The sequence below is a fragment of the Cuculus canorus genome, chromosome 10, assembly GCF_017976375.1.
Source record: "Cuculus canorus isolate bCucCan1 chromosome 10, bCucCan1.pri, whole genome shotgun sequence".
NCBI lineage: Eukaryota > Metazoa > Chordata > Aves > Cuculiformes > Cuculidae > Cuculus > Cuculus canorus.
In genome coordinates, this window is record NC_071410.1 from 2602784 (window position 1) to 2626536 (window position 23753).

At 39.0% G+C, this 23753-nt stretch overlaps 1 protein-coding gene across 1 annotated transcript in view; it reads left to right on the forward strand.

Moving 5' to 3' along the window:
• Nucleotides 1-23753, forward strand: part of LOC104054314 (connector enhancer of kinase suppressor of ras 2) — a 183636-nt gene that overhangs the window by 46168 nt on the left and 113715 nt on the right. Inside the window, exon 2 of the mRNA XM_054075876.1 lies at nt 21469-21632. Coding sequence (XP_053931851.1) covers nt 21469-21632 — 164 coding nt within the window. The remainder of the gene's footprint in view (nt 1-21468; nt 21633-23753) is intronic.

Genomic DNA, 23753 nt, shown 5'->3' on the forward strand with positions numbered 1-23753 from the left:
CAGATGATTTTACACTTTGAGGTTTACTTTTGTTAATGCATTTGTAATATTTATAGTCTTAATCATTGTGCACAAAGCTTCACAGGCCTGAAAAATATATTAAAATTAAATAAAGTCTGAGATAAGAGCAGATCATTTTCTTACATAAGAAGCACAGCAAACTTGCTAGAAAAATGTGATAACTTTGGTAAGCTGATAAAATTGATAAATGTGACAATGCCCAATTTTGCACTGTATTAATGTAATGTGAAAAGTGCCTGGTTAACCCAGAAATGATGCTAGTGACTTACACTGGTAGTAGCATATATACTAAATTCAGTGGCACTGACTTGAATATCTCCGGAGGCACTTAGAACTTGACAAGGCAAAGGATAATTCTTGTGAAAGTACGAGCAGGTGCAGGCAGAGAAGAGAACTGTCCCTATGGGACACCTCACTTGTTATATACAACTCTGCTTTATTGTTTTCTTGTGTATAGCTCTGTCATAAAGAAAAACCTGTTGATCAGGAACACTTTCTGTCATCGTGTTCCCAGTGCTGCTATCCCTCCTTTTAAGTTTCATAGATGTAAACCCAGAGGCTTCTGATAAATCTTGTCTTGACATCAGAATTGCAGCGAGTTGAGCAGAAAATCAGAGCACCCTCAGTGTGATAATCTAAATTTTGTGAGGTTTTTTTTTCTGGAGAATGAGAGTGAAAAATGCTGATGGAGCAGAATGCGCTGCATGAACACCTAGCAAAAAGACTTATAGTTTTTCTGAGTAATGCTGTGGTAAAGTTGTTTTATGATTTGATTTTGAACTTTAATACTTAATTTGTCAAATTTGGAATGAAATTTCACATTCTTTTAGAAAAATTAAGCAACGTGATTCTGCAGATAACTGTTCTGTCAGTGGGTGGGGGAGTAAGATCCATCTCTTTCTCTGATTTGGCCACTCTAAATGCCCATCTTATTTAGGGGAATGGGTTCTAGAACATGGAAACAAAATGTGTAGCATATCTTGTAGGTTCCAGTTTTGAAGAGTTGCACCACTGGATTGCTTGTTCAAGTATTTGACCACTTCAGTCGGTCTACTGCATCTAGAGGAGCCGTTGGTTGTATCAGGTATTGGTACTGTGGGACACTTCTTCTGACAGCACAGTGAATGGATACCCTCCATTTCTGTTTCAGACTCTTAAAATAAAGAGGAAATAAAAAGTAATTAACACAACTGGCTTTTAGAATGTACTTCAGGTCACTTATATTCGTGACGAAATTGAAGACCTATGGTTTTGCTTAGCAGTAATAAAGCTGGTTTTTAAGGAAACTTGGCAGATTTACAATAGAAAAAAGGGAATCGCTATAGAACTTTGACTAATTTTAGTAGCAGTAAATGAAAGTACTGAAAATGCATCTCCCAATTCACTTGAGATTTGTATTTCCCTTCCCTACAGCCTCATCTCTCACTGTCTGGATGTAATTGCTCAGACACTGGAGTACTTGGGTTCTGCCCTTTTCCACTTTTCCTTTTCTCTTTCTTTTCCCTCCTCACTGATGACTTTGCACACAGTAGCAGTAATCCCTTAATAGTTCCCAGCTGGCACGACCTGTTGTATTACTGCATTTCATTCCATGTCTACGGGTCTAGTTCTCAAAGTCATGCAGTTCTGTTCAGACAATGTTTCAGTCCTTTTATTGATGCGGCCTTTTAAGTTTATTGTTAATGCATTTCATGAGCACACTCTGCCTGCTCCGACTATGAAAATGAAAGGGAGCAGTTCTGATGGAATGTGAAAGAATCCAATTTAGAAAAGCCAGCAGAAAGGAAATGAGTGCAGGAGGAAGAGAAAATATGCCATGAGATTTGTAGAGGCGCTACAAGGAGTTTGGATGTGGATTCCCAGAGAGACTTGATGGTTTTCGAGAGACAGGGAAGTGAAGAGTGCTTAAGATCAAAAGGATGGAGTAATTAAAGGATAATGAGAGTAAGAGTGAAAGAGAAAAGGTATTTGTGCCTGTATGACAGAACTAGACTTTATAAAATGGAACTGAGAGATAAGGGTAAATTTGAGGGAACTTTTAATCAGCTTCTACCTTTAAGTTCAAGGTATAGCAGCATAGAAAGTCAATTCAAAAAGCTCTAAGCAGCCCTCGCCTGCATTTTTATCATTCAGTGTCTGTGAAGTGAGCAGAATGAAATCTTGCAAATCTTTCTGGAAGACGAACATGGAATGAAGAGCCTTTTTCAGCTGAAGTCTGATGCTCTTGAACACCTTACAGTGATATTTCACATCAGCAGTCATGTTCTTGCTTGCACTTTGAAAAAGACTAAACTTGCATTAGAGGTGGGTGCAGTGATTTGAAAATGAGCTCCCTCTCAGTAGCTGCAGAGGCTTATATCTGCTCTGCTTACTGAAATAAGGCATATTGTCCATAATGGTTGCCTCATCAGTCCATGGTGGTTTTCAGCCATGGAACAATGGTGGGATGCTTCATATATTTTTGAGAGGTGACAGTAGTGCTTCCTTCTGAAGTTTCTCAGAGATTTTTTTTTCCTGCAGCTGGAAGTCGACTCTTGTGTTGACCCATCTGATGATCAGAGATTGAAACCATGCAGCGACAGTCCTGCAGATTTACTGCAGTGAGAAACCTGGTCATAGAATTGAGAACATTGTGTGTTAAAACAATTGAAAGCAAAGGATTGAGAAAATGTTTATATTAGGGTACAACTAAATTTAGGAGAAATATCAAATAGAACTTTGTTTTTGTTTTATGAACTTGTTAATAAAACTTTTGAAGGAGGTCAGTTTTTACATAATGTTGGCATGATGTTTTGGGGGAGAAAAATGAGAATGACATATACCTGCAGAATGGGATTAAAATTGTTTAGAAAAGGACTGAGTGGGCTGCAAATTGTAGTATGTCTGCACCGTTACTGTGCTCTCAGCAGCCACTTGGCTCCACATTAGCAGAAGTGGTAACAGAAATTGCAGGTTAGGAAATAGGAGTTAGAGCTGACCTTGCAGGATGCAAATGGAGTAAACCGAAGGGTAGTCTAAAACTAGACGTACTGAGATTAAGAAATGGGTGTACTGAGGACTAAACCGAAAAAGACAAGGATTTTAGGATTGCATTTGCAAAATGAACAAGGCATGTGTGGGAAAACAAGCAGAGTTTAAGAGCCAGCAACAGAATGTGTGAATACATAATACACAGCAATTTGATATTTTTGGCATGAAGAATGTGATAAAGATGTTATAGACCAAGTGGATGTAGTTTTCCATGTCTCATTTACAATTCTTGGTTGAAGTTATTTTGATTATGAACACTTGCGAACTGAACTGTACTGGAGGAAAATGCAGCTTCAACAGCGCTTATTGCTACTATTGTAAAAAAAAAATGTCAAACAGAGCTAAGTTCATGTCATAATTTTTCCTTTTTTGTCTCTTGGAGACCATGTATATTTTGATGGAGGCTTAGGTAGTGCGTGTGGTCCCTTTCAACTCAGGTTAGAGCACTTCCCAATTAATCAAGCCCACGAATGACAACAGAACAGTCATGGGCCTGTTTCTGGTTCCCTCCTGCTCTTCAGTGTGATTTCGTGAAAATCACTTGACATCTCTTTGGTTCAGTTTTCCTGCCTGTAAAACTGGGAATTACAATGAGCTCTGAGCTTTGCTAACAAAAAAAGTGCTCCATAAGGATAAGGTATTATTCTGATTAATAATACGTATAAAATGCATGCTAAGAAGCCTGAGCTAATCTTGGTTATCTCTGAAAAGTAAGTTGTGAATTTAGCAGCTTTGCATCAGCCACCCGGTGGTGCAGGTTCCACATCGGTTTAAGCTGCTGTCATGGGCAGCGGTGATTCTGTCATTCTCCTGGCAACTTATTCTCACTCTGTTGGCGGACTCTGACAACTCACAGCTTAGCAATGGTGAGTGTGGACGCAGGAGAGGGGATCAGAATGCGCAGCCAAGAGCTGGACATTCCAGCAGCACAGCCCCTTGAAGAAGGAAGGTGATTGTAACTGTGGAAGTGCCTTCAGCCTAGAAACTTTCCTTTTTTTTTCCCCCTTTAGGTGAATTTGAGCTCTCCCATTGCTTTTTGTATGTTGGACAGTCTTCAAAGAGAGTTGTCATGTCTGCTGGCTTTAAAAAGATTAGCAAAAGGGTTATCTGTCACTGACTTATAAGAAGAGTTATGTCAGAACTGCCTTGAAGAAATGATAAAGTATTTGGAATATTTTGATCAATGTTAGACTTTGAACAGAAACAGTTTCCTGAGAAGCTTGTGGAACTTCATATTTAGTTGGCTGGAAGTTCATGTCTCATATATGTTCATCATGAGAAATTAGATCCTTAACATGTGCTAAGCTCTGAATCCTGGCCATGCCCCTACCTAGCTGGATTCATCTCCGTGCATTTCTAACTGAAATTCTGAGATTCTCTCCAAAATAAACATGAATATTCTCAAAGAGAATTTACTTCAATCAGAAAACAATCCTCAGACTGGCATACTTAGATGTCTACCTGCAGTGGTAACTGATGGTTTGGAGTAACTTGGGAATGGATGTATGACCATAGGAACCAATATTCAATGCTCTCGACTCAAGCAAACTCAATAAAAAATAGAATGGGGAAATATCACCTTTCTGGTGTCACCTCCACTTCTAGTTCTTGGAAATGGAACTACCTTCCCCATTCGGTGTAGCTGCGCAGTGAAGTTTCACACTGAGCTCCTCTGACACAGAGACAAACTCAGCATTAAGTGCAACAGGAGTGCCATTGACTGTCTTTTTTTTTCTTAATTAAACCCAGCTAAGTTCAGCTCTTCGAGTTAAAAATGAATAGTGCGAGAACACGGCATATGGCTGTTTGCCTAAAACTGTGGCTTGTGTTTACTGAGAGAAATTGTAATGTGTTGGCGTTCATTGTAATTCAGCTTAACTGGGAGCCTGCCAGAATCAAATCAAAATGTGTTCACGGTATATCCAAAATACAACACAACTGCCAAGTTTGTAGTAGCAGGATGTAACAACCTGTTTCAGAATGAAACATGAAAATTTCCCATTGTGCAAAATAAACTCATTGCGCGTTATTTTCAGCCTAGAGTTATCATAATACTTTTTTCTTAAATAATTCTTTGAAATGGAAAGTAAGTGGCACAGAGAGAGCCCCTGCAAGACTGTTTCAGCAAAATGTAGGGTTTTATTAGGCATTTATAGCTGGAAAAAGGAAAAAAAATTCATAACTTATCCCTTGATAAACTACATCACCGGACTGCTTGTTCAAAGGTGTGGTTGACCCCTTCAATGGGTCTGCCAGATCTAGAGGAGCTAGGGAATGCCTATCAGTATTGGGGGGCACCTTTCCCACCAGCACAGTGAATGGTTACTCTATTTTTCTGGCTTTGAGTTAGTAGCATGAATAAGAGTTTGCGTTTATTATGATTTGGATACCTGTGTGTCACAGACAGCCAGGAATGAATCATCTTCTTGCCCCAGCAGTATCCATATGGCATGTTTAGTCCTCATCTAAAATATCAGTATATCGCTTGATGTACTTTTTATCTCTGCTTCTGCACAGAACACTGGTGACCTTGATGTGATGACATTTACTGACGCTGTAAAAATGAAGTTAGAAGATTAGATTTGTGCATTTCTGTCACACAGTTTTGTGCCAGAACTTCACGTTCCAAACTCCTGTAGTGCTATTTATACAGTTTTTTGGTGGCAATAACCACTGGTACCTTTAAAATGGTGTCTTTCTGACTCTAAAAGGAGAGAGGGATGTAGCTGAGCACATGCTTTTTGAAGGCCTGAATGTGCTTAATAGTAAAACTGATGAAGAGAACATTCATTTAAGGGCCACCAGTTATTACTCTGGTCTCCAAGAATTTTTCCTTCAGCCCTTGAATAAAAGGCTTTGTTTTGACCTTTTGTGTCTTTCTGTACGTTGAGCCAAATCTCTTGGTTTCAATTCAGACTCGGTGTACATATCAACCTGACCTTGCAAGGAGAGACTTGTCTAGGGAAAATGAAAATAGTAATTTGCTTCAGCTCTGTGTCTCGTGCTCGTCCCTTGGTAGAGCACTGAAAATTGCTGAACAGGCCACCTCCACTTCTCTTGGCTCCTCACTGGCTGCAGTTCCTCATAGCTGACCCAAACTATCAGCCTTGGTCTGCGGGAATATTTTCTAACCATCTTCTCATGATCACTCTTTGCTTTGTTCAATGTGACCCGTGTTCTCATGGTTCCTCTCTCCTGATTATTTTGCTCAATTAACTGAAAAGCTGTGACTCAGTCCTTAAAAGATCAGTAATTTATTATACTAATTTTCATGTAAAACTTCAAAGTATTTTATGGAGAATTTCTCAAAGTATTATTAAAAGAAGGAAGTTGGCCTATAGATGATGGGATTTCTTTAGTGGTTCTCTCTTTTGGGAACCAACACCTCACTTGTACTGAAAGGTGTACAGCTGCTTTACACGCAGGTGCTGTTTACATCCTGTTGACGCCTATCCTAGAGTGAAAAAGCCATCCAGAGTGGTGCAGTTGTAGGTGCTGGGAAATGTAAATATGCTACCAAGATGTGTCTTTACAGAGGAAATTAGCACACAGGTACATCAGTATCATGGAGATATTAATTCTTGCTGAGGGTTTTTCAAATTGGAGGAAGCTTCAAGTGAGAGATAAATTTTCTGTGTGATGTCCTTCCACAGAGACATGAATTTCAATCTGTGAAATTGAACGGGACCATCTCCAAACCTTTGGCCATCGTGGGCTCAGTCATGCAATATGCAGTGCCCTCTGGCTCTGCTCCAGCAATGCACTTAAGTTTCATTTGAATCATGCGAATATTCCTGTGCAAATCAATTGGTGGGTTAGCAATATACAGGGAGGGGAGACAGGCACTTGAGTTCTTTGTTGGATCAAGGCCATACTCGCACAAATCATCGCTGTAGTGCTTCTGATGGCAAATAATGGCTGGTACCAAGAATAGGACCCTCCCAGATATAAGCTCAGAATTCATAAAAAAATTACTTTTCAAATCTGTATGCTCACTAAGCATTTTTTTTTCTGTAGGGGGAAGATCTTTTGGGGGGGAATTTCAGTACTACAGTTTCCACAGACTGCGATTATCTGACAAAAATCAAATTAAACAGATATGTTTAATTAGCTTTCTGTTTTAAAAGAGAGTGCTTGATTTGGTGGGTTATATAGTCTGATCGCTGTTTCAGTTATGAAATTAAACATAAGATACATCATAAGATCTCCTGTAACTGTCAAGGATTTAACTGATGATTTCCTAATTTCCAGTGCAAGATATCAAAATTAACTCTCCACCATCTTACGGTTTCATTGATACAGTCTTCAGTTTCCTTTTCTTTTCTTTTATCATCTTTATGTAAAAAGGACCCATCAGTGTCACCAGAGACACTTGGGACTAATTTGTTGTGCTCTGTGTTCATCCTATATTTAAAAAATTCTACTGTAGGAAGCTGTAGTGATTTTGTACATCAGAATCATCTTTCCTTTCCAAGCATTTTATATGGATGTAGTCGATGAAGCAGCTTACTTGGTGGCAGTCCTGGTTGAAATGGTAGCTCTTCCACGCTTCTTGTACCCTTGCAACTCCTCCTTGCCCTGTCTCCTGGGAGTGCTGTCTCTGGTTTCTGTGTCTGCATTGTAAACTGGATTGGAGAATATTCACCTGCCAAGCAATAACCTTTTTCTTTTGTTTTTTTTCTGGGCTATTGTTCAGATGGATCAGTTCCCCACTTCAGCTCAACATGCAGCCACAAAGACATTTGGAGGTAGCAGCAAAAGGCAGAGAAGAATGGAAAATAACTGCTTTAGCTGCCGAATTTTCAAACCAAACTTGTTTCACAGGCTGTTGACACAAAAGGCTGAGCTTCCCTTCACCTTCTGCACTCTTCACCTTCAGTTTGTTGAAATAGGGTGATCCGAGTGGCTCTGCTGCCATAAAATTACCAATGCCAGTGCAGGACGAGGGGGGAGGAAAAGTTGTTGCCTCTTTTTGGCAGCAGCTTGGTCTGAAATTGGCTTAAGACCATTATGGAACTACACCTTTAGTGACATTTTTATATCTGAAAAGATAAATATATCTTCTTTGGAAGTATAGTTGACACATCAGATACTTGAAAAGTAAAAGCTGCTGAGAGGTAGTGAATAGGATAGTGGCTCAGTAGCAAGGCAGGCAGATAAAGTACAGGTTTTGCAAAGGAAAAGAAAGAAACAAAGATAAAACACAGCGCAAAATTATCTTGGCTGATCAGGCCTAGGATTTCTGGTGGAAGACATTGAAACTTTGAGACAGTAAAGTGATTAAATTTGAAGCCTCAAACTTCAGTTAAACCTTCTGTTAGTCTATGAATTCATTGAACCTGGAACTTGGTTAGTGAGATCATTTGTCTAATTCCCTATTGCAATAAAATTGTATTTTCTTTAGTATGAGTTTTGTATATCCATTGCTTTAGAATGTATTGTTAAATTCCACATTGGTATCAGAGTGGTGTTAAAACGATCTTTAAAGAAAGCACTGGTTCTCCCCAAGGAGAGTATTTCAAGAAAGAATAAAGTGAAAATTGATTACCTTCAGCATTTCTAGTAAAAATAATCATATAACCAGTCTCCATTTAATTTTTTTAGTTTCTTATAGTGGTATTGGAAAGCAAGCATACTATCCGTGATAGGATCATCAGAGTGTTATCTCTGCACTTAATTAACCGTGGGTTTTTTTCCAAAGCAGGAGCAATCAGAATAGTGATGAGCCCTTCTGACCCTTACTAGTGCAGTCACTTAGTACAATGTAACCTAGATGACTTGTGAAATAAAACAGACCCAGAAGCCCTCTAGAGGAAATACTAATTTCTCATTCCGTCCCTGAAAATGACTAAAGTAAGTCAAGGACATTCCGGTTTTGTAGATCATTTTTAGCATGTTTGCAGGCACTGGATTTGGTTTTCAAGTTAAGATTTGCCAATTGGTTATAGTAAGCAAATAGCATCATTCGATGTGTATTAAGAAGGTCCTCATAATTTGAATTTATACCTTTTTAGGGAAAAAGAAACACTGAATAGTACTGTCAATTAATTTAATGAGAAAATTGTGTATACAAACAAATTCAAGAACTACAGGTTTCTGTATAAAATAAAATAGCTGTGATAAGAAAAAAAGCAGGGAAGTAAGAGATAATCTAAAAAGGTCAGAAGAGTAAGCGAGATGTGACTTTAATGTTTCCAAACCATTTTCTTTACATCATTCTGGTATTCGGTTTTTCTAAATGTCCATTTTTCTGTACTTCTAGAAATACAGCATGAGACAAAGACAACTTCTTTTTTAAGGGTATTGCTGACTCTCAGTGAAAATGCCATTCATCTGTAGGTGCTATTGTTTTTTCCCTGTGATATCACTTGTTGAACTGGTAAATCTGGCAGCTCCGGCTCTCTCAGCAGATATGGAAAAAGCTCAGTGCATCCTGGATCCATGAGATTTTTCTCTTTCCAACTTCTATATATTAGTAAAGGCAAAAAGGAAACCTGAAAAGCTTTTACGAGGGTCATAAAGCCTAACTTATAAAGGAAATGTTGCGAGTTATAAGAAAATGTTTCAGCCCCCACCTAACGATGAGGTCCTTACACACAGCCCGTAGCAGAGGTGTTGCAGGCTCAGAAAAGTGCTGGATGAGCAGGGCTACCCGGACGAGTTCATCACACAACCGGTCCGTAACACATTCAATCAAAAGAGCAGGCAAAGAGCAAATGTAACTTGGTTGCTAATTCTACAGACCACAGCAAAATTTCAGCCCGCTTCATCCCTAAGAGGATTTATCAAGCGGTGAGCTAGTTTGCTGCTTGGCTATCTGGGAAGGGAAGCCCAGCACACCTGTGGTAAGAGGATTGTGCAGGTAAAGGGGGGGCAAGTTGCACCTGCCCTTCAGCTGGAAGCATAGGTGTGTTCTTATAGGATAAGAGGATCCAATGGACAGTTTTAGTTACTGTTGTGCTGTAATTGCACGCTTTCCCAGAAGATGAACACTTTGTCTCTGTATGGATCTGGGACACCCCTGCCTGCCCCCTCCACCCCCGAACCCTGACACCAGCAGAGATCATTCTTACGAGCTGAACCTTAAGTCCAGGCTTTTTGAACCTCAGTCCAAAAAGCAAAACAAGTATATGAAAAGAATTATGGAAATAGATTCAGCTGTGTGAATCACTTCAGATGGTGTTATTCATATTGCACTGCTGTAGGGAAAATCACTCAGTCTTCATTTTTGCCTTTTAAAAAGTCAATGCTAACTACTTTATTTCCAAACTATTGATAATTTTCCATTTGAAAATGCATGTAATTATTTTGTGTATTGTACCTATAAGGTGTATTATGATCCTTGCTTTTTATAATGTTTTAAAGATATCTGCTTTAGAGAAGACATCTCTATCATTGTATCCCTCCCTAGTTCATGGCCTCTGTAATTAAGAAATTAAAAAGTTTCAGCAAGAAAAAAAAGGTGTCATCTCAAACACAGTAGCTGTTAAAGGTTGAGTTTAGATTTTTCCTTTACTATCTTTTTGTCAAATAGATTACATTTGAGATTGCCACTTGTTAAGTAACTTGATAATGTACTGGTAACTTACAGTTTCAGTCCTGCCTGAGGTCCTCAGCCACGCTACCCTCGGGTTATGCTCCAAGACCAGACGGTGATATCTAACACGTGTCTGCCTGTCCTGCCTGTGACTGGAACCAGGTGTAGCAGCAGAGTGGTGACAGGAGCAAAACACTCCCTGAGGGACCCTTCAGGACCTGGCTAACCTAACCTCTTTCCGCGTTTAGTTCTCTAGCCTATACGACAAATAAAACAGGGTAAACCAGAAGAGGCTTTTCTTTATTGAGACTTTACCGGGCACGGCTGTGAGCGTAGCGCAGCTCCCTGAGAAGCCTTGAGGAATGTCCCCAGACACATCATTTTGTATTGTGCTACTTCTGCTGACATGGAATTAATTTCTCCTGCTCGGTTAATACAGTGCATCGCTCCGGGTGGTTGGGGCTCTGTTGTTAGTGAGTTAATACGTTTACCTTTTCACCAGCAGCTCCAAATAGAGCTTTTACGGACAGCTTTTATTACTGGCTCATCACTGTTACGTATCCCTTACTCCTTGTCTGATGTCTTGAGAAAACGGCTTCAACAGTTTTCTTAGGAAGAACTGAAAAATAATGGGGATTGATTTGAGAGTTGTGTTTCAGTTCTCGCGGTTGTCCTCTGGCAGCAGTGGGCTCTGTAGCTGCCGGTGGTTCGGGCTGGCTGGAACCGAGCGGCGCTTTCAGCCTGGTGCTTCCTTGTCAAAGGGATTTGACCCTCAGGCGCTGGTCCTGACCCGCGGCCCTTTCTTGCGTGCTGCCCGCTGAAAGATTTTATCATCTTAAGCATATTAAAAATATAGCAAACATCAATGTGGGATACCCTATGGTTTGGAGATGTTTTCCAGTGACTTGATTTTACATTTTTCTACTGAGTTACCAATAACTCTATTGCTTTGCTGGGTGGATTAATTTTTTTTATACATTGACTTGTAACCATATTTTCTTGGTCTTCTGCCTATACATTTCTTCAGATATGATAAAATTCTTATGTGTTTCACGTTACTTCACAGAAATATTTTATCTTGGATAAGCTATGGCCAGATCTAATAGCAAAACAGTTAGAATTCAGAATTAAACTGCAGAATATTACTGATTAAGATATAGTAATATTTTTCATCGTGTAGTTGAAGCTACAGACTTAATCTGTCTTAATCTGATAGCGCATGAAAAGCGGTAGTAAATAAAAATTTCTAGCTCTTGCTCTGTTCCATAGCAACTATAATAAATTGGTCCGGCCTCATCAGGTAACGTAATGAGGTAGAATAAAAATGGGCAAACATATGGAAAGAGAAAAAGCTTCTTTCTTCAGTATAATTTACAGTATAGTTTCTCTTTCATTTGTGCCTTCTTCCCATTCACCCAGTTTTGCTCGTTTCACACAGTTTGAATCGATAAAAATAGGAATTACTGGTATGAGAATTTATTGACAATTCCTGACAGCTCCCTGGCTTCTAGCTGAGCTAATCGCAGATTGCTGGAGCTAAGTCCTCCAAACTGCTTAAGTAAAGAACCTAATTTTAAGATCATCTGGATCCATAGAGTCTACAGGACAACGTCAACAGGAGCTGGGGTGCTGTGCGTGGTGTCCTCAGTGTTACCTTGAAATCAAAGGAACAGGAGAGGTGTGTGTGAAACCCCAGATCAACTGGATTTTCCAAGTCATTGACCAACAGATGCTATCAGCAAAGTTTCTGAATATCCCTAAAAGAAATCAAATCCTAGCCTTCTCTTTACATCTTGCAGCAATCTGAAAGCAGATTCCCAGTGGTTGTTGGTAACTGTGTGAGGAATGGTCGAGCCTACCTATCTGTCTAGGATTTGAATCTTTCAAGTGTTTTATACTATTACTTGTGAATTAGGTCCTAGCCTCATAGTTGCTGAAGAAATTGTTCTGAGCAGAAATCTGATTTGTTTGGACTTTCCACTATAAACTTCTGCGCTGGACTTGGCTGTTCTTTTGATAGCTAGAGTTTTTAGTAAAAAATGTCTGTGAAATCGAAATAAGAATTAATATATTTTGGCACTGAAACATCTGTAGCACTTTTTGTTTGATTATTGTATGTCAGCTCCCTTATCACAGCTCAGCTTTACAAGATGAGCACTCGCTGACAGAGGATGTGGTCTGAGGATTTTGGTTATCCTGTTTCAAGTTCTCTTTGTAGGTAATGTTTTGCAGCCGGACGCGTGTGCCTCAGAAAATGTCAGGTTCTTTACAAGGGCTTTGGCCAGGAAGCCTCTGTTCTGAAGGGTCTGTGATACTGTCCGGATGACTTTGAGTATGATTATGAACTGAATTTAGCATAGCGCACTATTGCAAGTGCATTGGAGTTGCTTTTAGAGCAGGATTAATTTCTTCTGACTTTAGGTGTCTGCCCTACGATTATGTGAATTTTATCCAACAAGTTACTTGTTCTCGCTATTGATAAGCTCAGGCTGACTCGTTATCTCCCTTCAGTGCTTTTTCTTTCATTGCAAGGCAGGGACAAGTGGGGCATATCTCTGTATTACTGGTACAAGGACTTGTGTGGTGTGATAGGTTTTTTTTGGCTTTGTATGATATCAAACTGTGGTTTTTGAAGGTCAATCTGTGATTAAGACTTTCCTGTGGGGAGTGCAAATCCTCAGAAGCTGCTGAAAGGAGCTTTCAGTTATATTTATTTGTTCTAGTACTTTTGCTTTTAAGATCAGTCCTTGTATATGAGAACATGGTTAAAGCTGTTTCTTCCTTATTAGACTTGGTAACCTTCTTAAAATGGAGACAACAGGGCTTGTCAGTGGGTTTAGGCTCTAGTGAAGGAAATGATACTTGATTTTTCTTTCTATCTTAGCAACTTTGGGCAGCCTGATCCAGTGGGAGGTGTCCCTGCCCATGGCAGGGGGGTTGGAACTAGATGATCTTTAAGGTCCCTTCCAACCCAAACTGTTCTATGATCTATGAGTGGTTCCTTTTTATTGGTGGTTTTTAGTTTGGAATCTTTTCTTTGGTTATATGGGTCTTTTTCCTCCATCACCTTTGCCATCAGATTAATGGTTATTGCAAAAACTGTCTTGGAAATTGAGGACTGGAAAGGGAGCCCTCAATCATGTGTGTCTCTACCTTCCATTCTCGGCAGATGAGCAGACATCGGTTCTCTACTTCTAAACAACACTACCCCTCACGCCTGCACGGTAGTTGTTATTCCTTCTAACTTATTAGTGATCCTAGATGTGTTTGGTCATGGCCAGAATTTTTCTGATGCAGAGAAATTTGCTCTTTCATGACTGGGTAGAGAGTCAGGGATTTAATTATGCTGGTTCTGTATTTTGTCTTGAGCATAAATCAAACCAGTAGCTGAAGATTCTTCTAAATATGAATCTATTTTTGGCCTTGCCAATTTATTTAGCGTGTCTTTTAAGTAATTCTGAACACTTTTTTTTAAATTTCAGTGTGTATTTCAGGATGTCTTGAACAGTGCTGGGATGGTGGTCATACGTTTGCCATCACAGCAAATAAAAGAGGAGAGAAGAGCAAAGAATTATCAAATGTGGCTTTCTTATGATGTAGCTTGAAAAGCACATATGTTGGCAGCACTGCCAGCTTAAACATCTGCTCTTTCGTCCACTGGTGTATTCCACCTCATTTGTGCCAGTTAAAAATAGCTGGTAACAAAAAGGAGTGAAGTTAACACAGAGCAGTTTCTGACCCAATTCACGACGTGGCAGCGCAGTCGCACGAAGCACGGGGAGCAGGAGGTACAAGAGTACCACTCCAAGTTGGAACCAGTGCTTCTGCCAGAAGAGATTCTCATCAAAATCTGCCTTGAAAAAGTAAAGCCATGTGTTACATGAGTCCAATGCGAGAGAAGATCTTGCCTTTTATCTGGCCAAATCACTTCTGAAATAAATGTAATGAGGCACATTAAATGTCCAAATATTCTCAGGTTAGTCAGTGCGATGTGGAAGCATAAATGGGAGGTAGGAGCGTGCTGGCTTTTAGAGGCTCGCTAGCGCTTCCAGGCCATTCCTCAGCAGTGCTGCTTCAGAAATGGCTGGAGGCTGTTGTTGTATCTTTATCAAGGAGAAAATTAATGAGGCTGAGGAAAGACTTAAATTTTTATTAGCACGGAGAGCTAGTAAAGACACTTCTGTGTTTTATCACTTTTATGGGAAATTCATCAGTAACAGCATCGGTGACATATCTCGAGGTTAAGACTGTTGTGAAATCTGACAGCGAGGAGCATGCTCTTGTGTCTGGAAATGTGATATTTTTTCTGAGTGTGACACATTTCTTCTAGAAACGTCTCTGAGGTGAGGTGGTGTAGTTCCAGACAGCTTCTTAAGTGCCGTTTATTACCTCCATGATAACAACACGGCTCAACCACACATGTCGGTTTGAGAGGTAGAAGTTAGTGTCTTTGCTTCCTATTATTCAGTCATAGGTAATGAGAGCAGAACTATATTAAACCATTTAATTCATATATGGGAATGACAATTTAAGGGTGATGGCACATCATTAAATCAACTTCTATAAGTGCAGCACTCCGTTCATTTGTTATTGATGTTTCTTGACACATCCCCTTACAAAACCTTCTCAGATGCTGTGAACTCTTCAAGTATTAATGATTTCAGCACAGCTTTTATCTTGATAATATAGTTATCTGGAAAAATGCAGCCAAAAAGAACTTGTAGACACTGCAGTTATGGGAAAGACTGTTGCTTTGGCCATGTTAAAAAAAAAATGATTAAAAATTAGAGTTACAGTGATGTAATATTCCCGTTGATTTTACCTATGGGATAGAATATGGGAGGATGGTTTGTGTCGCAGAAATGCACTCTTGGTGAAGTGGCTGTGATGTTTGCCCTTAGAGAGGACACTGTGAAGAGGAAAATTAGGGATATACTTAGGAACTTGCAGCAGACTTAAAGTTTTTGAGGATTATGTCCCTTTTTACAAAAGGCACGTGCGGCCGGGGAGATCTGTGGTTGCAAGCAAAGCTCTGGGGAGACAAGAGGCACTAAGGTTGGAAGCTTCCATCTCCAGCTTGTGCTCTACTAACGCTGCTTCCCTGCTGAGGAAGAGGCGAGGAAGCTGCCTAAGCCACGCATAGAAAATACAAGAACAGGGGCAGCGTGGAAGGAGAAAAGAAATGTGACATAGAAAGGGAAGCTGGCAGAAAATGAAGGAGGGAGCAGGAGCAAGAGAAGTAGCTTGTGGGCCGGCACAGTCTTAGCCAGAGGTCCGAGTAGAAGAGTTTACATGCAGGAAAGTTCAATCCATGTTGAAGCTTAGAATTTAAGTCAACGTTTTTGCCATCACTCAGTGCCTGGGAACGATTCATTCTAAGAGCTCATCCCGCTCTATTTCCTTTTTATGCAGATGACAGATATGTAAATTCAAGTAGCAGAAGCCTGCCTGTATTTGCATCTAAAACATCCATCTGTATCTGTGTGAATATTATGGTGACGCAGAGGAAACTCATCTGGAAAGCAACATTTAAACACATTATACTTGCACAGTCAAGCATTTAAAGCTCAGATAATGCCAGCACTGAGGGTTTATGGGTTTTTTTTTGGCTTGGGTTTTTTTTTTTTCAGAATAACCTTAATTCTGTCCTTTTTGTGTGGTTTTGCATTCATGGTATGACTTGGGATTTTCTTTAATGTAGTTTTTTGTATCTAATTTTGTGATCCATCTACTCTGTTTCCATAGATCATCTTTGTAACAAATAGGCTTAAAGATGCAAAATACTGCATGATACCCTCTAGTTTTTAGGTAGACTCTAAACTTCCAGAAAGTTTAGGTCTGAAACACGCCAAGCTGGGTGTTTTAGAGTGTTTTCAAACACATTCTCCTTATCTCTTTCTGAATTGTGGAGGTATGAAGATACATTTCTCCAGGCACTCCAAACAGTTTTTATTTCTCTTGAAGGGGCTTAAGAACAAATAGGTGACATTTGAGAGTCAGCTTAGCGTGAACATGGTCCTGAGGATTATGCCTTTTCTTTATTTGGACTGCATAATTCTTAGAGAGCTTTTGACGTCACTGACAAAAAATACCCCCTGATGATTTTCATTGTTACGAGTTATATAAGAACTGGAAAAGACCCACTGTGCCTAAGCCAAATGAAATAAATCAAAGGGGGTTTTGATCAAGTACACACATCAACTGATGTGTGTATTCCATAAAATCACATTTGGGAAGAGGCGTGCATTCTCCATCTACTTCTGTTAGCCAACCACTCAGTGTCTTCCAGATCTTTCTACCTAGCTGCTAAATATTGCTTTATATAGAAAGTACCACTTGATTTTTCTTTTTTTAAAAACCAAGCCCCTAGTTTTCCACTTTCTGTAATGAATACTACTTGGTTGGGCCTATAGAGGCTGTTAAGCACTGGATATGTTTAAGCAGGTCTGCATATGTAAGCTGAAGGTTGTAACGTTAGCAGAAGTTTGCACTGCCCTCCTCAATTCTTTGGATAACTTCCAGCACAAAAATGAGAATTTCTTTTTTTGTTCTAATAGCAAATAGCTGATTTTCTAGCCTTTCAAGTTGCCATTAGTGGGATCGGATGAGGTGTGGTAGGTGCAGTCTCATTTCTTTGGAAAGTCGTGTGCAAGGTCACTGACAAAACCCAGGAGGTTTCAAACCATGTTTCTTTTTCTTTTCCTTTTCTTATGGTTCCAAACCTCTGTTAGCAGTCGTCTTCTCTACCCCTTTCTCAAAGAGCCCAGAGTTTCTGGTTGTTTTTTACCTTTTCTGTTCCCTTCTTTGCAGTGTTTCTGTCCTTTATTTTGTACCCTTGCCACCCAGAGGTAGTTTCAGTACAACCAGTTCTCTTTGAATTAGGTGACCCTGGTGGCTCACGCTCCTGAGACACACACTGCTTCAGGAGTGTCCCTGTTGTGCACTGTGGTCATGTTACACAAGATATCTGCCCTCACAAACATGCGCAGTCACCATTTACATCGATCTTCGCTGATGGGCGCAGGAACTTTAATAGATTTCCTCCAACATCAACCACAACAAAGTCTGAAAATTGATTTTTCTGACAGTTTCACTTTGATTTATTGATTTTTTTATAAGTCACCATTCTGTAACAACAGACATACAATTGTTGTATAGGTTTTATTAGTCAAATGAGATACATTAACAGGGATATTAATTTCCTCTTAGGAGACTGATGTGTAATTCTGTTGAACAAACTGAAATTATTGCATCAGTTTTCAGGTTTTGTCCTTTGGATCCAGCTTCCACAGACACTTGCATCTATACCTCAAATTTGCTGTGTTGTGTAAGCTTTAGTGCAATTCTGGGTATAGTATCCTGCTATCTGCTTCTTACTTCAAAAGTTATTTTAATTAAGAAAACCGCAAGATACTTTCTCAGATCCTTAATCAAAGTGGGTTTGACTCCTTTGCCAAACTGGCTGTGGGTGGACTCCACCCCTTCCTTGAACCAGTGCTAAACTGAAGTCAGGAGTGGTAAATGCATTTCCACCGAGCGGTTTTTCCTTCTCTTTCATCCCAGACCCTAAAAGCAGAATGAGCAACGCTGCATTTTCACATCAGAGCGTGTTGTTTTGTATACCCTCTTCTGTCAGAAGAACCACCTTGTGCGAGTCATGTTTGTGACAAGCTGAGCCGGCGAGGACCTTTCCTGCCTGCCCTCCCCATCACCCCTCCATTTCACAGCCAGCATTCTGTCATGCCAGCCAGCTGCCGTATGTTTCCCTCTGGGAATAAGGCTGGAATATGAAGACAACCATCATTTGGTCAGGAATTTTTAGGCTGGATTAATGAAATCCAATACAGTTTTCACTAGGTAACAAAAAATCCATTAAAATAGATTAAAAAAGGATAAGAGAATAATTGTAATTCCTGGAGAGAGATATGAAAAATTGGAAATGACAGAAATTAACTTAGATATTACTTTCTTTTGTGATGGATCACACTTGACCAAGTCATCGTCACCACGTTTCCCCCCTGTGAGAGTTCTATAGTATTTTTTCCAATATTCATGTCTAATACAAAACAGGAAGGGACAGATCTTTACGTAACGTGGCAACTATGTTTGTGTTTTAATGTAGAACAAAGCTGATGTCTGTTGACATCAATGGGAAGATTCATTTTAATCTCGGTGGGTCTTACTGCCCACAACATGCAGCATCTCTTCTGTAATGTTGGCTCTGAGTTAATACTTAAATCTGATTTTAGCTAGCTCTATAGAGAATTATTTTTATAACTTTGGTTTGCTTTGTTGCATTAATGATAATTTTTTTCTTAATTATGCAGTTCAGGAAATAAACATTTTTAAAGCTGACTGGCTTTTCTTTTAGTGCCTTTTCTTTTCTGCCTCCTTTCTTTTTCATATTTCCTTGATTTAGGCAATTTACAACAAGTCTTATTTGCAAAATCATAGTAAACTTGTCAGTGATGCCTGTTTTCTTCTACTCTCTCAATACAGAGCCAAAGTTCTCCTACTCCATGTGGATGGAATTTGGTTTCATTAACTTAAAAATGAGAATAGACAATGTAGCAAATTTCCCATTGTAGATGTTAAGTCTTAACTTTAAAATATATCATACAATTTTAAGCCTTTTCCTTGTATTAATTTATTGAGCTATGGTGATATATCAGTTTGTTATTAATTGTACCAAAACCCATAAGGATAGGCAAGAAATAGAACTGTATGAGTGATGCTGTATATCTTGGTAATAGTGGTTTAATTTTATTTACTTACGTATAAAACAGAGTTAATGCCCCCTCTTTGTAGCTATGAATCACAACTGGTTGAAGTCTTCTCTGTAAACAAATATTATATTGAGAGAATTACATAAATGGCTCTAATGAGGCCTGAGTGGCTTGAGGAAATAAATATTTGATTTGGCTTTGGTGAGTCAAAAGAATCTCATTCTCTACTCTTTCTAATTGCACCTTTGATATTTTCATGCTAAAACCAATTATAGCCATGATAACAAAGAATTAACCTACTTATAGCTAAATTTTTGCTTCCCAACACCTCAAGCTTAGCAAACACACAATTTTAGATGGCGAGAAGAGGCACGCTGGAATACAACCCCCAGCTCCTGGATAGGCAGAAGAGCAGAGAGCAACGAGCAAATTTATCTTTTGTGTGAGTGCATTTATGAAACGCTGTTGTGCTCTGAGACAGCCTGGTCCTTTAATGATGTATTTCTGTATTCTGTTGTCAACTGCCATACTGTTTGCACCATTAAGTAAACACCTTCTAAAGATGCCCTGGGGAGCTATTACAGAGCAGTGTGAATAATACAAATTTCATATTTTGCTCTCTGTCATACATTCTTTCTGGCACAAAGGCACGTTTAATACCTCTGGCTACACAGTTTTCATAAGATGTCACGTTCGTTTGGCATTTTCTAAGTCTTTGAATACTACAAATGCTGATTTGTGGCCGGTGATGCTAGAAAGCTTTGCCTCTTAGTTGGTAAGTGACAAACGAGCACTATAACTTGTTTTAGGACTATCGGTTTACAAAGTAAATGGTTGAAGAATGTTGAAAGATAAGATAATTGAAGGAAATTGCAATAAAGCCCCTTCTATTTATGGAGCAGAATACGAATACATTGCTCTGTTTTATTCAGTTCTGGTGTCATCACAGTCTGTGTCTCAACTGAATTTTGTTGGCTTAATATTCGGTGTGGCAGAGATAAGGGGTCAGATCTCTCTCAGGTATTTGGTTGAAAAACCTGAGAATAGGAAAACATAGACAACATCAAATATTCTTCTCTACAGGATAGTTTTAGACTTCGTATTTTAAGACTTCAGTTTCCCCAAGTTTCTTTTCCCAGTAGGTCGTTGGGTTATTCCCAGTCCTCCCATAACTTTTGGCGACGCATCTCTGGACCATAACTAATCCCAGCTTTCGGTCAGGCCGGGCTGTTGCATGTTAGTGACGTGGTTAGCTAGTGTTTCTTACTATGATGCAATAGACCAATTTTATTAGATCAGATTAAGTCATTTAATTTTATCTAAGAAGGTATGCTTATAAAATGAAGCAGTAGATAGTAATGTGGTTTTCTAACATGGTTTTGGTGAACTTCCTTCATCCTCTTGTTTAAGCCATTTAGTTCTCCTGTGCTAATTTAGAGGAACATATTTCTTTTCCTCGTTGCCAAGCTGTATCACTCGGTTACTTTAAAGGACCTTTGTGGTTCAAAACATGTTAAAATAACTCAGATTTATCCTTAAAAAGATACTAGTGTACATGACAGAATTATCTGTTTTCTTAATTAATAATCCAGGATATTAAGACATTAGCTTTCCCTCTATTTCTGTTTATATTGCATATATGAGAACTTTTAAATAGACAAATGAGAACAATATTTTTCTTATTCTTTCTATTGCTTTCCTTGTTTTATATGCATTGTTTTTTCTTAGTGCTAGCATACACATTTTCTCCTTAATTTAACGATACCAGGAACTGTATTTAATAAAAGGCTGCATGCAGAAATTGTGATATTTCATAGCTCCGTCTTCCATAAACGCCCAAGTTGGTTATTTCTATGGTTTCTGTATATCTGTACTTTTTATGGATCTTGGGTTTACTTGCTTCACTGTAGGACAAATAATTGGGAATTAGTTTAAGAATGTTGAAAATAACATCAGTAGTATAAAGTTTTCTTCAGTAACATGCACTATACTATGTAAGTTTAACTAAATGTTTTGCACATTTTCCATAATAGATCCAAACAAGGAATTATCCTTGGATTCCCCAGAAATTTCTATTTTTTTTTTCAAATTACAGAATTCTGATTGTTTGCTTCTGTTTCCTGAATGTGCATTGCTGATTTCTCGTTCTAATAGGCCTTGACGATTGCCTCCAACAATACATAAAGAATTTTGAAAGAGAAAAGATCAATGGCGAACAGCTGCTACACATCACTCATCAGGAGCTTGAGGAATTGGGAGTCACTCGCATCGGCCACCAGGAACTGATACTGGAAGCAGTTGATCTGCTATGTGCATTGGTAAGTGGATTCTTGCATCACTCATCTTAATAATAAATTTCCAAACTAAAGCTAAAATTACACCTGTGTGCCTATGCAGGCACAGTGGCTTTGCTTTAATAAAGGACAAGCATTTAAGGGCTTCTCTCAGCTGCAAAGAAACGATATATCTATTTTATGATTATGTGTGATGGTCTTTTATTGCTCTTTGTCTAAGTTTCTTGGTCTTGTATTCAAATAGTGTTGACTATCACTACTGGCATCCATATGGTTCTGTAATTATATGCCATATGCCCTCGTATTTCACTGACATTTGCCACGCTCTTCCAAACTAAGGAGACCTGAGTATTTTAACCATGCCAGCATTCAAAGGGATGGTACTAAGGAGCCAGAAGTTAATGCTAATTAGATGGGAAGATTGTTTAAAATGGGGTTTGAGACAAGATTGGAATGATAAAGTTGACTGTGTAAAGTACAGACACGCATGTCAATTTAAAGTTGAGGTTTTTCTAGCAACTTGCAAGCACTTGTATTTGGAAGAACACTGCTTTTTCATATAACAGGTTATTAATTCAATTAGCTTCTTAACAAAGTATTTGATATTGGGAAATTCCTTTTCTCCTCTGCTATTTAATTTTTACCAGATAATGAAATGCAATGGACTAAGTTAATTCTAAATAAAAAATAACTTTGTGTAGGTGTACAAGTGAGAGGATGTTGAAAATAAAAAAAAAAAAAATCAAAATAATGAAATTATGTAGGTAAATTGCACGTGACCACCCCAGTATTTTATTTTTTTATCAGTAGTTCTGCTTTTGCACAAACTAGGCTATCCTGGGGGATATTGATAAGATAAATTTTCTCCAACAGGGAAACTGGTACTTAGTAAAGTATAAAACAAGTGGGGAAAATACACTTGATCTCGGAAAGAGGCAGTACGAAGTGCCTTTTATTATGTAGATGGTTCTTGCACGTACCTCTAATCACAAAATATGTGATGCACCTTGAGCTCCAGTCTTGCAAACGGTAACAAGGACCATACGCATCAAATCAGAGAAATGCATTTGGCCTTGATGCAGCCATGCCTGTAACTGATCCATACTGCACAACCCGATGGACCTTTGTGTTTTGGAAGCATTGAAAATCCAACTCAAGGGTTTTTTTTCTCTGAAATGTTTTTGACGTAAAAGAAACCTAAATACCCTACGAAGTCACATTATGTTATCTGAAGAATGATTCAATGCTATCCCCTGACACCAGTCAGAAACCAAGACCAAGAAGTTTCTTCTAGAGAAAAGAACGCCCTTGTGTCAAGTGTGCCCTTTAGGAGGTCTCTTGCTGGCTTCTTTTTTTTATTATTTGTTCTTTTTAAAACGAAGGCACAGTACCTCTAAAATGCTGCCCCTACTGCTGGGCAATAGTGCAGCTCTTCTCTTACTGTGCCATCTCATGACCTTAGTTATTCTTTTCAAGCAGGACGGGGATTTTCCAGGTCCTACTATCATTTTTTTTGGTCTCCTGCCTTTAAGCCCTTACCCTCCCTTTCTCGCTCTGTCTCTAAAATGCCTGCTTTTTTTATCTTGCTGCCCATTCCGTGTGCTTTCTGCTGAGTGAGGCTCTGCTGCCTGCGGCTCTGCTCTTGAGGGTATTCTCTTGCTTCTGACATTTCTGCCTTGCTGCTGTGCACAACACATTCTTCAGTTCTTGCAGCTTCTTACTGAGCAAAGGTCACAAGTTTTACAAGGCTAAGTATAATATCTATCTTTAGTCTGTAATAATTTATAAGAATTTTAATCTATGTGAAAAAAAAGATAAGAATTTCTCTTAATTCTTTTAAATAATGACAATAATTGAATAGTAGGAGATGTAGTGCTGCCTTTAGTGTATATGAGCAGGGTGCACAGAATATAAATTAAGTGTTTGTAGTTCCATATATACTTTTTTCAAAGCTTCTTATGAGAAAAATCGAGGGGAAACATCAATTCAAATAGCCTGGTCTGAAATTCCACATGTAGTAACAGGAGGAACCGAGGAACCATACCTTGTTCTCTCCCTCCATTTACCCCGTTCAGCGTGGGATGTGTTCCTGGTCCCATGCTGGCAGAGCATCCACAATGCTATGCACGCTGTTTTCTTCCTATC